The sequence below is a fragment of the Brachypodium distachyon genome, chromosome 4 (genome assembly GCF_000005505.3).
Source record: "Brachypodium distachyon strain Bd21 chromosome 4, Brachypodium_distachyon_v3.0, whole genome shotgun sequence".
Taxonomy (NCBI): Eukaryota; Viridiplantae; Streptophyta; class Magnoliopsida; order Poales; family Poaceae; genus Brachypodium; species Brachypodium distachyon.
Window position 1 is genome coordinate 31,935,955 of NC_016134.3, and position 12,610 is coordinate 31,948,564.

Here is a 12,610-nt window from a genome sequence, read left to right on the forward strand (position 1 = left end):
TTCAGCCGTAAAATATGAGAAGTGAACTAAGGTAGTAGATTAGAATTAGGTTTAAATTCCCTTTTCTCTGTATATTAGTCTTTATATGTATATAAATATATATGCGGTCTATGTATAAATGTCTAACTAATGATTTCCTCTTACAAAACACACATTGTATGCATGCTGCTGAACATCAGGCAATTAAATTAAATTAAATTAATCACCAGCTGGCGCTGCGCGCATGCATGCATGGAACGATCGAGTGGTTAGGCTGGCTTGATGGCGGTTGATTAATGTGGGGAACTAAATCTAATTAAGCAGCAGTATTGTAGACACACCAAATTGGGTCGAGAAGCTATGTACCGACCGCCTCAGAGATGGATGAACAAGAAGCGCGGCTCATCGTTTGCCATGCTTAGCTGCTGCTGCTGCTGCTGCATGCGAGATCTCTATCTATAAATTTCAAGCAGAGATTAACACACACCACGGCAAGAAGGCACGCAACCTGAAAAACCCATGCAGTGCAGTCCTCCTTTCTTGGATTTAGACTCGCAACGCCATGCTAATCTCCACCCTGTTAGTCTCCGTCCTCGCCCATGCCTACGCCATTATTCCGGCCAATGCTTTTGCTGCTGCTCGAGACAAGGTCCCCGCGCCGGCGGTATTTGCATTCGGCGATTCCACCGTGGACACCGGCAACAACAACTTCATCCAGACCGTGGCCCGGGGCAACTACCCGCCTTACGGGCGGGACTACGCCGGAGGGGTGGCCACCGGCCGGTTCTCCAACGGCCGCCTCTCCGCCGACTTTGTCTCCGATGCCCTGGGCCTTTCGCCATCCCTGCCGGCCTACCTAGACCCGGCCCACACCATCCACCATCTCGCCTCAGGCGTCAGCTTCGCCTCCGCTGGCGCAGGCCTGGATAATATAACCTCGCAAATCATGGTACTCCTAATTAATTAACTCCCGCAAATCAATTTATTTATTTCGAGTTCAATTATCTGCCGTCTAATTTTGATTATTGGGTGCATTAATTGCAGTCAGCAATGACCTTGAGCCAGCAGATAGACCACTTCAGGGAGTACACGGAGAAGCTGAAACGTGCCAAAGGCGAGGCGGCCGCGCGGCACATCATAAGCCACGCGCTCTACGTCTTCAGCATCGGCAGCAGCGACTTCCTGCAGAACTATCTCGTCTTCCCCGTCAGGGGCTACAGGTTCTCCTTGCCAGAGTACCAGGCGTATCTCGTCGCCGCCGCCGAGGCCGCCGTGCGCGCCGTGCACAAGCTCGGCGGTCGCGCGGTGAAGCTCGTCGGGCTGCCGCCGCTGGGGTGCCTGCCGTTGGAGAGGGCAGTGAACCTCCGCAGGCCCGGGGACTGCAACGAGATGCACAACATGGTGGCCATGAGCTTCAATGGCAGGCTCGTCAGGCTTGTTGCCAAGCTCAACTGGGAGCTGGCAGGGGCGCGGCTCGTGTATGTCGACCAGTACACTCTGCTCTCAGCTATCATTGCCAAGCCATGGGAGTACGGTCAGTGGACTGCTACATAATCTTAATGCATTACTCACGCTCAATAATATGTGTTGTCGAGATTAATAATCGATCGATCCCTTAATTATGCAGCATTTGACTTGGTCTATTTTGAATTTTGATGGATCCACCTGCTGCAGGCTTTGAGAATTCAGTGCGAGGATGTTGTGGCACTGGGTATGTGGAGACAGGGGTGCTATGCAGCTTGGACAGCGCGTTGACGTGCGGCAATGCCGATAACTACGTCTTCTTCGATGCCGTCCATCCATCAGAAAGGACGTACAAGATCATAGCCGGCGCGATCGTAAATGCAACAACGTCGCACTTATTTCACTGATCGACATAAATCTGTCTCTGAATTCAACAAAGACAGTGGTCTTTGAGAAATTTGACAAACGCAGAAATTAATCGTGTTCTCAGTTCCAGGGGTGATTTTAATTCTAGCAGTTGCCTCTTGAGATTCATGTGCTACAAGAAAATGAAGGGCATTGGATCTCACCTCTTAAGATGTACGGAGTACAGTACTGGAGTACTTGTTTAGTTTGTCAATTTTGGTGGCCATATAATCAGAGATTAAGCCATAATTTTGTCTTTTTTGAGATCTAGGCCTATGATAAAAATGTCAAGCAACGCCAGGCACAAATGTCGAACAAGTCCGAAAAAGAAAGAAAAAAACCCGAGGTCTTCTGCCTCGCGACAGTGACTCCACCAATCTGGGACAAACCTTACAAGTGATCGAAGGGCACTCAATCTCACCTCTTAAGATGTAAGCCGCGCCAATCTTTATGTAATGAGCGAGTACTGTTTAGTTTGTCAATTTTGGTGGCCATACAATCAGAGATTACGCCATAATTTTGTCTTTTTTGAGATCCAGGCCTATGATAGAAAAAAGTCAAGCAACGTCAGGCACAAATGTAGAACAAGTCGACCGGAAAAAAAGCTCGAGGTCATCTGCTTCGCGAAAGTGATTCCACCAATCTAGGAAAATCTTATAAGTGACTCAAATAAAAAAGAAGAAGTAAACAACTCCTAGGCAAACATTTGGGAAGAACTTGTCACACGTGCACCGACGATGACGAGTCCAATTGTAAGTCAATCTTGGGATTTTCATCCCCAAAGCCGAACTTTGAGTCATCACCTTCAGCAAGGCCACAAAGCAAGCACGTCAACTTTGCCTCCTCATAGAGCTTCTGTTTCTGCCGGAGTATGCGTATACATGTCGTCCTAGCCATCACTGCCATCGATTCCTCTACTGGTTGACGACATATCGCTAGCCGAATACCGCTGGATGAGGTGCTGGAAGCAGTAGACGTCCCATACCGCCCTGCTTCCGGCCCTGCACCACCTTTGATCGACCTCATGTGGGATCAAAGAGACGTCATCCGGATGACACCAACTACAGATTAGGAAGACGACTTCGAATGAGAGGCCTCGTGTATCACCTACCGAGATGGATCGAACCTGATCAGAGATAGAGGGGGGGTCCCATACTGCCACCAGCCTTAGAAGCTCCGCGGTCCAAGAAGGTTGCGTTCCACACCACCACAGTCCTCAGAAGCGACACGGATGTGAAGGCCAACACCATATCAAGATCCGGCCGCCGCGTCGTCCTCACGACCACAGCCAGCAGCTGCTGTAGAATCAGGGCCGCCCGTGTTCCCTATCGCCATCGCCTCCATCGGAACAGCCAGGTCAGCATGCCAAAGCCGCAAACTTCTCAACACGGTTGGCCGCCCGAGGAGCAACCAGATCTACCACAACCCTATCCCTTATCGTCGCCACGCTGCAACGCCATCGGTGTAGAAAAAAGCCTCGCCGCTGCGGTCCTTGTGGGCCTCGCGGGCTTTCGTGGTGGCTCTATCACCAATGAGCAATTCTTCGGAGTTTAGTACGGTTCATTTGTTTTTCTCTTTTAAATTCTTTCCAATTATAGTTTCGTTTGGACTTGAGAATGAAAATTTGCATGTTTTATAAAATATCACTTCTCTACCATGTGATTTTATTTTTATTTAAACATTTTGCGTGTAGTTTGTGCTGAATTCACCCAGTTTATACCAAAATTTAGCAAAAATCCCGTCAAACTAATAACGCAATGGCAATTTTCTGAAATAATCAGGAAAACATAAAATAAATAAATCTGTAAGGAATTAGATAGGCTAAAAAAGGGCACGCTAATCTTCTTGCGGCGCAAGCTGTCTCGCCGCACGGAGGGACCGGGGCCCCTTCAAGAGCTCCCACCTCCCACCTCCAAACTTCCGCAACGACGAGAAGAAGAACCCGGAGGAGAACCGAAAGGAACCCGGAAGAAACACGGGAGAGAAGGCAAAGAGGTTGGTGCTACCCTATCTGTTCCACGCCCGCGCGTACGCTAGTCCTTCTTGATCGATCCCGAGATTTTGATTGCGCTATCGCTGCTAGCGGCTTTATTGGTCCGTTCTTTCGCCCCCAATTTGGTGACGGTTTCATCGGCGTTGGTCCAAAAGCTTGGGATTCTTGGAGATACGCGGGATAGCGATGAAGCAGCCTTCGACTGCGATTGATTTGAATGTGTAAATGCTCGTGTTGTTCTTGTTCTTAGTTTCGGGCTATTTTAGGCGACTTGCTGCAGGATAAGGAGTACATTAGGGTAAGTGGGAGCTTTCGTTAGCGTACTGGAACCTGTTCGAATCTATGAATCCATGCTTCCTTCTTTTGCAGTATGGAAAATATTTATTGGGCTTCGACCATACACAAAATATTTTATACCCCTGCGTTAATCGGGATATACCAGCGATGAGTTTGACGATGAACGACTTACGATACTTTTTAGTTCCAAACTTGGATTCTCCATGCTTTTGTGCTCAGTTGACTTTTGTGTATGGTATAATTTCCTCTTACGCTTTTAACATACATGGTATACTTCCCCGCAAAAAAAATAAAAATACATGGTATACTTGGATCATCCATTTGTTATGCAATGTCTTGCCTGTTTCATGCACTTAATTTGCTCTGTCGCTTTTGAAATTTTGATAGCCTTATGCATTATTTCCATGTTGATGGTATTGATACAATTAATAGGCTCAGTTTCTCAGTCAGATTACCAATATGTAATCACATACAGTGGATATTGTATTTTTGTGAATGTCTATTGCATTTGTGGGCATCAAATTGTTCTTCCTGTTTGATATGAACTAATTCTGATAAAATCGAATGATATTTCTGGTTTGTTGTTACTGCACTTTTTTTAATGTGCAGGAGCATGATCTGGTACCATGTAGAGTTTTCATTTCACTTCAAACTTCTAATGGCGAGTCAATTTTCTCAAACTACCAATCCTAAGTTTAGCAGAATTAAGAACAATGCTTCTCCCTCCGGCCGGAATTACTTGTCGCAGATTTAGTACAAAGTCATACGGAGGGAGTACTATGGAGTATAATTTTGTGTACTAGAGATATTATTGTCAATGTCAGATAATGTTGATGAAGAAACATTAGCCTGTAGTTTCAATGCATCTGTAAACGTGAATGATACTGATACTAGTAGAAATTGATGCTTTACTAAGGGTCATTCTGGATATTGGGGGTTTGCTGAGGATGAAATAATGAAAGTCGTACGCTCATTCATCCAGGTTCAGGGAAGGAAAAGAGCATGCCCAAATTGAATGATTATGGGCTTTTCAGAATTGTACCTGTGAATCATTACTACTGAGAAGTTGAGATTGTCATGTTCTGTGTACTGGAAGGTGTCAGTTTCTGGTCAATGTGTGTTGCACACACATAGTATGAATGCTGTCAACTCCTCCTGCTAATTAGGTTCTAAAATTTTGTCTGTCTTATGATAACTTGAGAGCTGTTTGACTGTTTCCATGTTCTCGACCTCTTTTTCCTATAGCATTTCAGTTTTTTCACAAGTTCAATGTATAATGCTTTTGAAGCCAAATATAAACATGGTAGTTTAATGTTGTTGAATAGTAGATGAGTATGGTTTGTTGCTGCCATAATTTTGTTAACCTTGTTCTTAATCAACTTAATTAATGCATTTCTTGGTTGTTCGAGTATTGTAAATTTCATTCACTAAACTACCCTGATTTCTCACAGTTCTGCTGCATTTTGTTTTAATCAGTTTCTGATTTCCAAGGAACATGGAGGGTTCCAGTTTGAGAGATTTGGTAGATGAGGAACTTGTCTTGAAGACGAGCAAGGCTGCAGGCATTGGTTTAGCTGCTGGCAGTGTTTGGGGTGCACTGGTTTCTATGCTGCACGATGGACCTCAGGTTGCCAGTAATGTCAAGTATCCTGAGCTGATCAGAACGGGCAAGGTGTGTGGAACTTACGCAGCAAGCTTAGCAGTTCTTGGAGCTACATATGTAGGCGTCGAGCAGGCTCTTGAAAACTACAGGATGAAGAAGGACTTTGTGAATGGAGCTGTAGCTGGTTTTACTGCTGGTGCAACTATGGGTTTTAGAGGTAATATTCTAGTAGTTATGCCCGGCCTGAAATTAATACTGTACCTCGGTTATATTAACACCCTGTCTACCTTTTTCATAATCGGTATTATGAGTTGTACCATAAATGCACCCATAAAGTCCAGACTAATACTGTACTTACAATCTAACTGAATGTTCTTATTATGTTGCATTGTAGAATCAACATTATGAACAAGAATTCCTTCCATATTATTAATTGATCTTTATTATTTCTTACAGTTGGTCATAGTTTATGGCAACTGTGATTGGTACTTTGGTTCCAGTCTTCACTAATTTGCCGGTGGTCATATTCATGTGAACTGTTGTTGGTTCTATATTTACGATCTTAATTTGTTCTCACATATTCCTGCTGTTTTCTTTGGTGGCTGTAATGGTCAAAATCTGTAGGCTGAGTTTAGTAAGGCTTAGAGTTTAGCTCAGTTTGGAGGGTCGAGTTCAATTCATTGTTTCGCTTGAATTTGAGCGCCTTTCTTGCTTTATTAGCAAAACATGCATTTCCTTCTATTATATATTTCCTTATTAACAAAACATGTTGTCAAAGTATGGAAATGAGACATGATAAGAAAATGTCTTACTGGAAAGGTCACATTAGAACTAGTTTGTAATTGTTCTGCACATTTATCAGTGTAGCTTGAAAAATACAAGGGGGAAAAGAAAATTTTGCAGGTTCACAGGAGTATCTTCACAAGTTAGGAGTAGCAAATTTATGATGTGAGCATCTTCTTTGTAAAAAAAATACGATACGTGATATGTAATATTAGGGTTACTTTACTGTTAGATTTCACATGGTTGCACTTTGACGTTTTCCTTCTTCGTACATGTTATATATCTGGGGAAGAAGGATCCGTTTCCAACATATTTTTCTTATTATCTTCCAGTTTGATGGTCATATAGTGTGTGTGATGCTCATTCTTCAATTGCAGTTTACTTACTGTCAAGTCTAACAACTGTATCTTGTTATGCACAGTAGGGAGAGTCCCAACAGCCATTCTATCAGGGTCTGCGCTTGCTCTGACTTCTGTATTGCTGGATGCGACTGGAATGAAAACTACCAAGGAAGAAGAAAAAGGGCACTAGGCAAGCTATTATCCTGAAGAGCTGTATCTACAAAACTTGATTCAAAGCGGTTCCACCTTTTGTATTCCAGGCATGCTAGCAGTATCTGCAAAACCATTGGGGTACTGGTCTCTTTGTTCATAGTAGAGGGGTAGTAAGGGATACAGTAAGTACTAGTATGTGGTGGTTGGTCCTGATCTAAACACCACATGCTTGCAAGGCACTTCATCCGTGGTTTTAGTTATCGCAAACTGTGAATTCTATGATGTTGTCCCAAATGTGCCAAACTCAAAGCTCTTGGTTGAATAGAATCTTGTTCTCCAGTTATGTGCTGGAAGTTGGTAGATGTTTACTTTGAGCAGTGCCGTTGTGGCTTGAGGTCCTCCTGTTGATGGCTCTTCCTCTGTCATGTTGTTTGTTTGAAAAATGTTTACCTTCGCAATCTATTCTCTCTTTTTTAATTTTGAATGCATGACAATATGGTTGAAATTAGTGTGGAGATAGAAGAAGAAAAAATCCAGGAGGAATCAGCATCAAACAACTCCTTATGCCATGGGCTCATGGGCCCTCAAACTTGTCCCCCTCTCTACCGTGGATCCTACGTGGCAGGAGCCCATTCGACCCCCGGATTCCCTCTCTCTCGCTCGCTCTTGCAGCAAATCCATTCCATTTTCTTCCTGGAGAGAACTGAAAAAGGGAAGAAGAAAAATCAAGAAGGCAAAATGGCGGTTCTTGGTCTATCCACAGCCTTCTTCTCTCCCCCAAGGTATGCAATGAATGATTATTGTCTTTCTGTGTCAGTCTAAGCTAGCTTTCTCCTGTCGTGAGCAGAAATTCCGTGTGTGTTCAGAGGTTCTTGGATAGCCGTAAGGCTGAGGCAGGGCGGGGCCGCGGGGAGGAGCCTGTGGCTAAGGAGGTCCGGCGCTGCCTCGGCAGTGGCGGCCCGTGCGGAGGTGAGCTTCGTGGACGGCGACGAGGCGAAGCGGCTGGTGGCGGAGGAAGGGTACACGGTGCTGGACGTCCGGGACCGGCGGCAGTACGAGCGGGCGCACGTCAAGGCCTCCGCCCACGTCCCGCTCTTCATCGAGAACGACGACAACGACATTGGTCCGTGCCTCCTCTTACAGTATCTTTTTTATTATTACGCACACCCTGGCCCTGCCTCATCCCCTCAACTTCTTCTTCTTCTTCTTCATGATGTCAGGGACGATCATCAAGCGCCAGGCGCACAACAACTTCGCGGGCCTCTTCTATGGCCTATCCTTCACCAAGCTCAACAAGGACTTCACCAAGATGGTCAAGGACAAGTTCTCGCCAAACGCCAAGTTGCTGCTCGTCTGCCAGGAAGGCCTCAGGTAATACTACTCTAGTAAGTGTATATATTAATTAGAGTAAAATACACCACTGGTCCATGAACTCGGCAAAAATAAACATTTTAGTCCACGAACTCAAAAAACGCACACTTAAACCCAGAAACTGGGACTACTGTGTCATTTTAGTCCAAAAACAGTCCGGCGAGGCTTAAACACGCTAAGTGGCCGCCATGTCGGCTTCGGCGACCACTTCACCGGCATCATCTCGTCAAAATTGAGCGTTGTGGACTTGATAGCAACCTTAGGCGAGGCGGCTGCGGCAACGACGTGGTTCTCAGGCCCCAGGATCTTTGTCTGGGCGCGGCCGCCTTGCCTCTCGCGGGCGGCTCATGGCATGGTGATTTTGCAAAAAAAAAATCCTAAGAAAATCGAGTAGCAGCCCGCAGTCCTGGCCGACGTGGTGGCCACATGGCGTGTTTAAGCCTGGCCGAACTGTTTTTGGACTAAAATGACACAGTAGTCCCAGTTTAGGGGTTTAAGTGTGCGTTTTCCGAATTCGTGAACTAAAATGTTCATTTTTGCCGAGTTCATGTACCAGTGGTTTCATGTACTAGTGGTGCATTTTACTCTATTAATTAACCTCTCCTTTTCTAGTAAGTAATGTCCACAACAAAATGTACTAGTTAGAGTGCCAGCCAGCAGCTTAATTATCTGCCATTTTCTTTTCCTCTTCATCTTTGCTCAAGGTCCACAGCAGCTGCAGATGCATTGGAGAGAGAAGGCTTTCAGAACCTGGCCTGCATCACCTCAGGTCTTCAGACACTTAAACCAGGTACCACTACTATATACTTCCATTCATTTTGTATATGCTTAAACTGTATTTTGTTGTTTTGACCTCTGCATGGCATAAATTAAGTTCACCTAAAGAAAATATAATTCCATTCATCTCTTCTACTTTTACAGAAAAAAACAACAACTTTTAATTTGCTGATGAAAAGAATTTTCCAATGCTTCCAGTTTCTGAGGGAACATGTCATCATCTTTCACAGGAACATTCGAGTCTGTCGGCAAAACCGAGCTGCAGAACGCAGGGAAGGCCGGGCTTGTGACCATCCAGGGGAAGATCTCCATAGTTCTTGGGACAATCTTGATAAGTAAGACTGTCTCAACTTTGCTATCTCAGAATTAATAAATAATTATGGGTGCTTCAACTCATGATCATCATGTTATTCATATATATGCAGGCTTGTTGCTGTTCATAACAGTGTTCCCGGATCAGGCTGAGAAGCTCTTCGAGTTGGCGGGCATTAAATTGTGAGCATAATTGGTGCTCTTTTCAATGCTCTTGGGGGTTCATATTTTCATTGTCAGGTATGGAGTTCTTCATCATTTCATGATGAAATTTCTTAGGAATTGATGCTAGTGAATTCCTTAACTCAATGCCACAAACATAATTCCTTGTATGCAGCAAGTAAGCCAGATGTTGTTTGCGTGCACACTGATTTTGTTTGCGTGCTGTCTGTTTCATTTTTGCTGCAGGTTAAGTTTATCAGTAGGTGGGATATCTTCAGACTGAAAAGGAAGTTAGGCTCTATGTAGGGAATTTCTGAATATTCCAATTGTATTTTGGCTTAATTTTTTTTCTCCAATGCACCCTCTCCTGTTTCCGTTGTATGTTGGATCCATCGATTTTGTGCTATTTCAAGGAAATATCAGGCGCGTGCAGATTAATGGCCCAGGATTTCTCACTGATTTTTTTTATCCATCTTGCCATGCTTCCATCCAGAACATATTCTTTTTAATTACAAACTGCTCCCTCCGATTATAAATTCTTGTCGCTGTCTTAGTGCAAATTGAACTAAAACAACGGCAAGAATTTAGGATCGGAGAGAGTACAAAACAAAAATGTGTTCACGTGGTTTCAAGATGATAAAATACTCTTCTCCAATGCAGCTGTGGAGTATATAGCATGGCCATTTGTCAGTAGACTGAGAGTGTGTTCTCACCTCTGCGGTGCCATCAAGCCGCCATAGCCAAGTACACCACATAAAAATTCCCCGCTCTACTTTTGTCGCGACAAGAGGTGTTCAGTGGTGTCCAAAATAAACCAACAAAACAGTATTGCTGGCAAGCACACAATTTGATTTAAACGAAAAGAAGAATTAACAACCAAGTGAAAAACCATGCTGCCTTTGTGCAGTCGTTTAGACATGATGGTAAACAACGTGCCAGGAGTTTCGCAATCAAAATCTTTCCATATGCTGCTATTACACAAAACAATGTTTAGTGCCAGAGTGAAAACACATCGAAGGCCTTTTAAACTTCGTTATAAAATCTAATCTCAAAGTTCCCCTCCATCTACAAGGTGTTCGCCAAGACATTCCCTTTGCCTCCAGCACGAAATATCTGCCAGATGTGAGATTCCTATGCTCTATTCACACGGATGGGTTGTCCTTCCAATTCCTGAAATCATATTCAGTTGCAAAATAATAAATAAATTGCAAAATGTTTTAGATTGCAGGTCATACAAAATCTTTTGAAGGTGCCATCGAGAAAAAAAAAAGAGTTCATGTCTGGTAATTCAAGAGAGCCGCACATGTATGGATGATGTACTAAATGTAAAAAAAGTTTCTTTGGTGTCTCAAAAAAGGTTAACTGGGGAGCTGTGTACAACATTTTCGCTTGGAAAACTGCGGGATAAACTTATTGAACAGCAAACTTAATTGTGATCATTAATATGACGAAATACTAAAGTAATAAAATTGACCAGGAGGTCCAGGACATTAAGAAATATGATTTGATTCTGCATTTTATTCTAGTTTGTCTGAACAGATAAATGCTGGCAGCAAAAGAAAATTGACATAGGTCTTGAGTTCCAGCCAAAAGAATCTGACCGTGTTATTGAAAGTAGAAACCGCAGCTTCGACTTCTTCCTCCGAAGAGAAAGTCACAAAACCATATCCCTTTGACTTTGGTGTTCCCGGAATTCGTGATACCGTTGCACTGAGGACCTCCCCCTTTTCAGAGAAGAAGTTCTTGAGCACTTCAGTCGTCACTGTCTTTGCAAGATTGCCAACATAAACCTTGTACTGGCTGTCAACAAACGCAGGTTCCGGTTCAGGTGCAGATGGATCAATGTTTGGTAGGAAGCTCTCTGTCACATTCACTTTAATTTTTCGACCTCCAACCTCCTGGTACAGACAAGCACAAACATAGATCATTCATGCATCTACTGCGCTCATAAGAATTCCCCCGAGCGAGGACTTCAAAATGACAGGATGCGAACATTAGTTTGGAGCTTACAGTCTCATTCAGGCTCTCAATGGCAGCATTGGCCTCCTCCACCGAGCTCATGGTGACAAACCCGAAGCGCCGGCTCCGACCACTGTACTTGTCATACATAACCTTCACACAACAATTAATTAAGGTGAGATAAATTATCTAGACATACAGCAAGAGTCGTCAAGTTCAGAGCAGCATCAACATTGCATTGTTGCGTTAATTACGTCAGCCCGCAGGACGGTGCCGTGGTCGGCGAACATGGCGCGGAGCTCGTCGTTGGTGACCGTCCTGGGGATGTTCCCCACGTAGAGCTTCCGCGTCGCCAGCTCCTCGGGCGCCTCCAACACCGCTGAGGAGGCAAGCACGCGCACCGCCGCCCGGCGCCCCGCCCGCGCCGCCGCGACGGCCGGCGGCGCGGCGCGGAATGAGAGGCGGGTGGAGGCGGAGGCGGAAGCGGGGATCCGGAAGCAGCGGCGGTGGAGGGAGTGAGGGGCTACTAGAGAGGAAACGGTGGTCGCCATTGGAGCTGCAGGAAGGGGGGAGCGAAGCGGAGGAAGAACGTTATCCGGATTCCGGTGCTTGCAGATAAAACGAAACCTCTCCACTGCTGCTGGCCCGCTGCTCATGGCAAAATGGACTGGTTTTCTTCTCTCAACAAAAAAAAAGGATTTTTAATTTTTGTTTCTTGACTTTTTTTAAACGCAATCATCAAAATTGCCCACGCTAAGGCTCCGTTCGGTGGATTGGCATAATCCCGTTTTTTTCGTCCGCGTGTTTAGCTAACCAACTTTTTCTTACTTTTGTGTGTATTTTTTCATAGCATTTTTTGGTAAAACATGAATCGGCGTAACCCAAACATACCCCGAACTACGGATGGCCATCGGGCCAGTTCGGGCCGGCAAGAGTTAACCGGGTCTGGCCCGGACGCGGCTCGGTAAAGCCCGACTTTAGAGGTGCCGGGCCGGTGGCAACCTCTCGGCC

The 12,610-nt window shown here is 44.9% G+C and overlaps 4 protein-coding genes across 6 annotated transcripts; 3 read left to right on the forward strand and 1 right to left on the reverse strand.

Annotated features, from left to right (window-relative positions):
- Positions 1-452: 452 nt before the first annotated feature.
- LOC100844104 (GDSL esterase/lipase At2g42990) lies at positions 453-2,112 on the forward strand. The gene is made up of 3 exons (XM_003576329.4): positions 453-928; positions 1,024-1,513; positions 1,654-2,112. Exons 1-3 carry the CDS (start codon positions 542-544, stop codon positions 1,848-1,850), a joined length of 1,074 nt encoding a protein of 357 aa, XP_003576377.1. The 5' UTR covers positions 453-541; the 3' UTR covers positions 1,851-2,112.
- Positions 2,113-3,684: 1,572 nt separating this feature from the next.
- Positions 3,685-7,386, forward strand: LOC100826278 (outer envelope pore protein 16-3, chloroplastic/mitochondrial). 3 transcript variants are annotated; one of them, XM_010239697.3, is made up of 3 exons: positions 3,685-3,843; positions 5,615-5,958; positions 6,946-7,386. In XM_010239697.3, the coding sequence occupies exons 2-3, from the start codon at positions 5,634-5,636 to the stop codon at positions 7,053-7,055; spliced, it is 435 nt and encodes a 144-aa protein (XP_010237999.1). In that variant the 5' UTR covers positions 3,685-3,843; positions 5,615-5,633; the 3' UTR covers positions 7,056-7,386. The 3 variants fall into 3 exon arrangements, with proteins under 3 accessions (XP_010237999.1, XP_003577919.1, XP_024318959.1); XM_003577871.4 differs by having other exon boundaries at positions 6,949-7,386; XM_024463191.1 differs by lacking the exon at positions 3,685-3,843 and adding an exon at positions 3,896-4,139.
- A 253-nt stretch (positions 7,387-7,639) lies between these two features.
- On the forward strand, positions 7,640-10,095 carry LOC100825653 (rhodanese-like domain-containing protein 9, chloroplastic). Its single transcript, XM_003577868.4, has 7 exons — positions 7,640-7,800; positions 7,885-8,141; positions 8,239-8,389; positions 9,094-9,179; positions 9,397-9,501; positions 9,592-9,718; positions 9,887-10,095. Exons 1-6 carry the CDS (start codon positions 7,757-7,759, stop codon positions 9,663-9,665), a joined length of 717 nt encoding a protein of 238 aa, XP_003577916.1. The 5' UTR covers positions 7,640-7,756; the 3' UTR covers positions 9,666-9,718; positions 9,887-10,095.
- Positions 10,096-10,509: 414 nt separating this feature from the next.
- On the reverse strand, positions 10,510-12,246 carry LOC100825966 (30S ribosomal protein 2, chloroplastic). Its single transcript, XM_003577869.4, has 4 exons — positions 11,854-12,246; positions 11,651-11,752; positions 11,242-11,538; positions 10,510-10,810 (listed from the first exon to the last, which is right to left on the reverse strand). Exons 1-4 carry the CDS (start codon positions 12,148-12,150, stop codon positions 10,772-10,774), a joined length of 735 nt encoding a protein of 244 aa, XP_003577917.1. The 5' UTR covers positions 12,151-12,246; the 3' UTR covers positions 10,510-10,771.
- Positions 12,247-12,610: the final 364 nt, after the last annotated feature.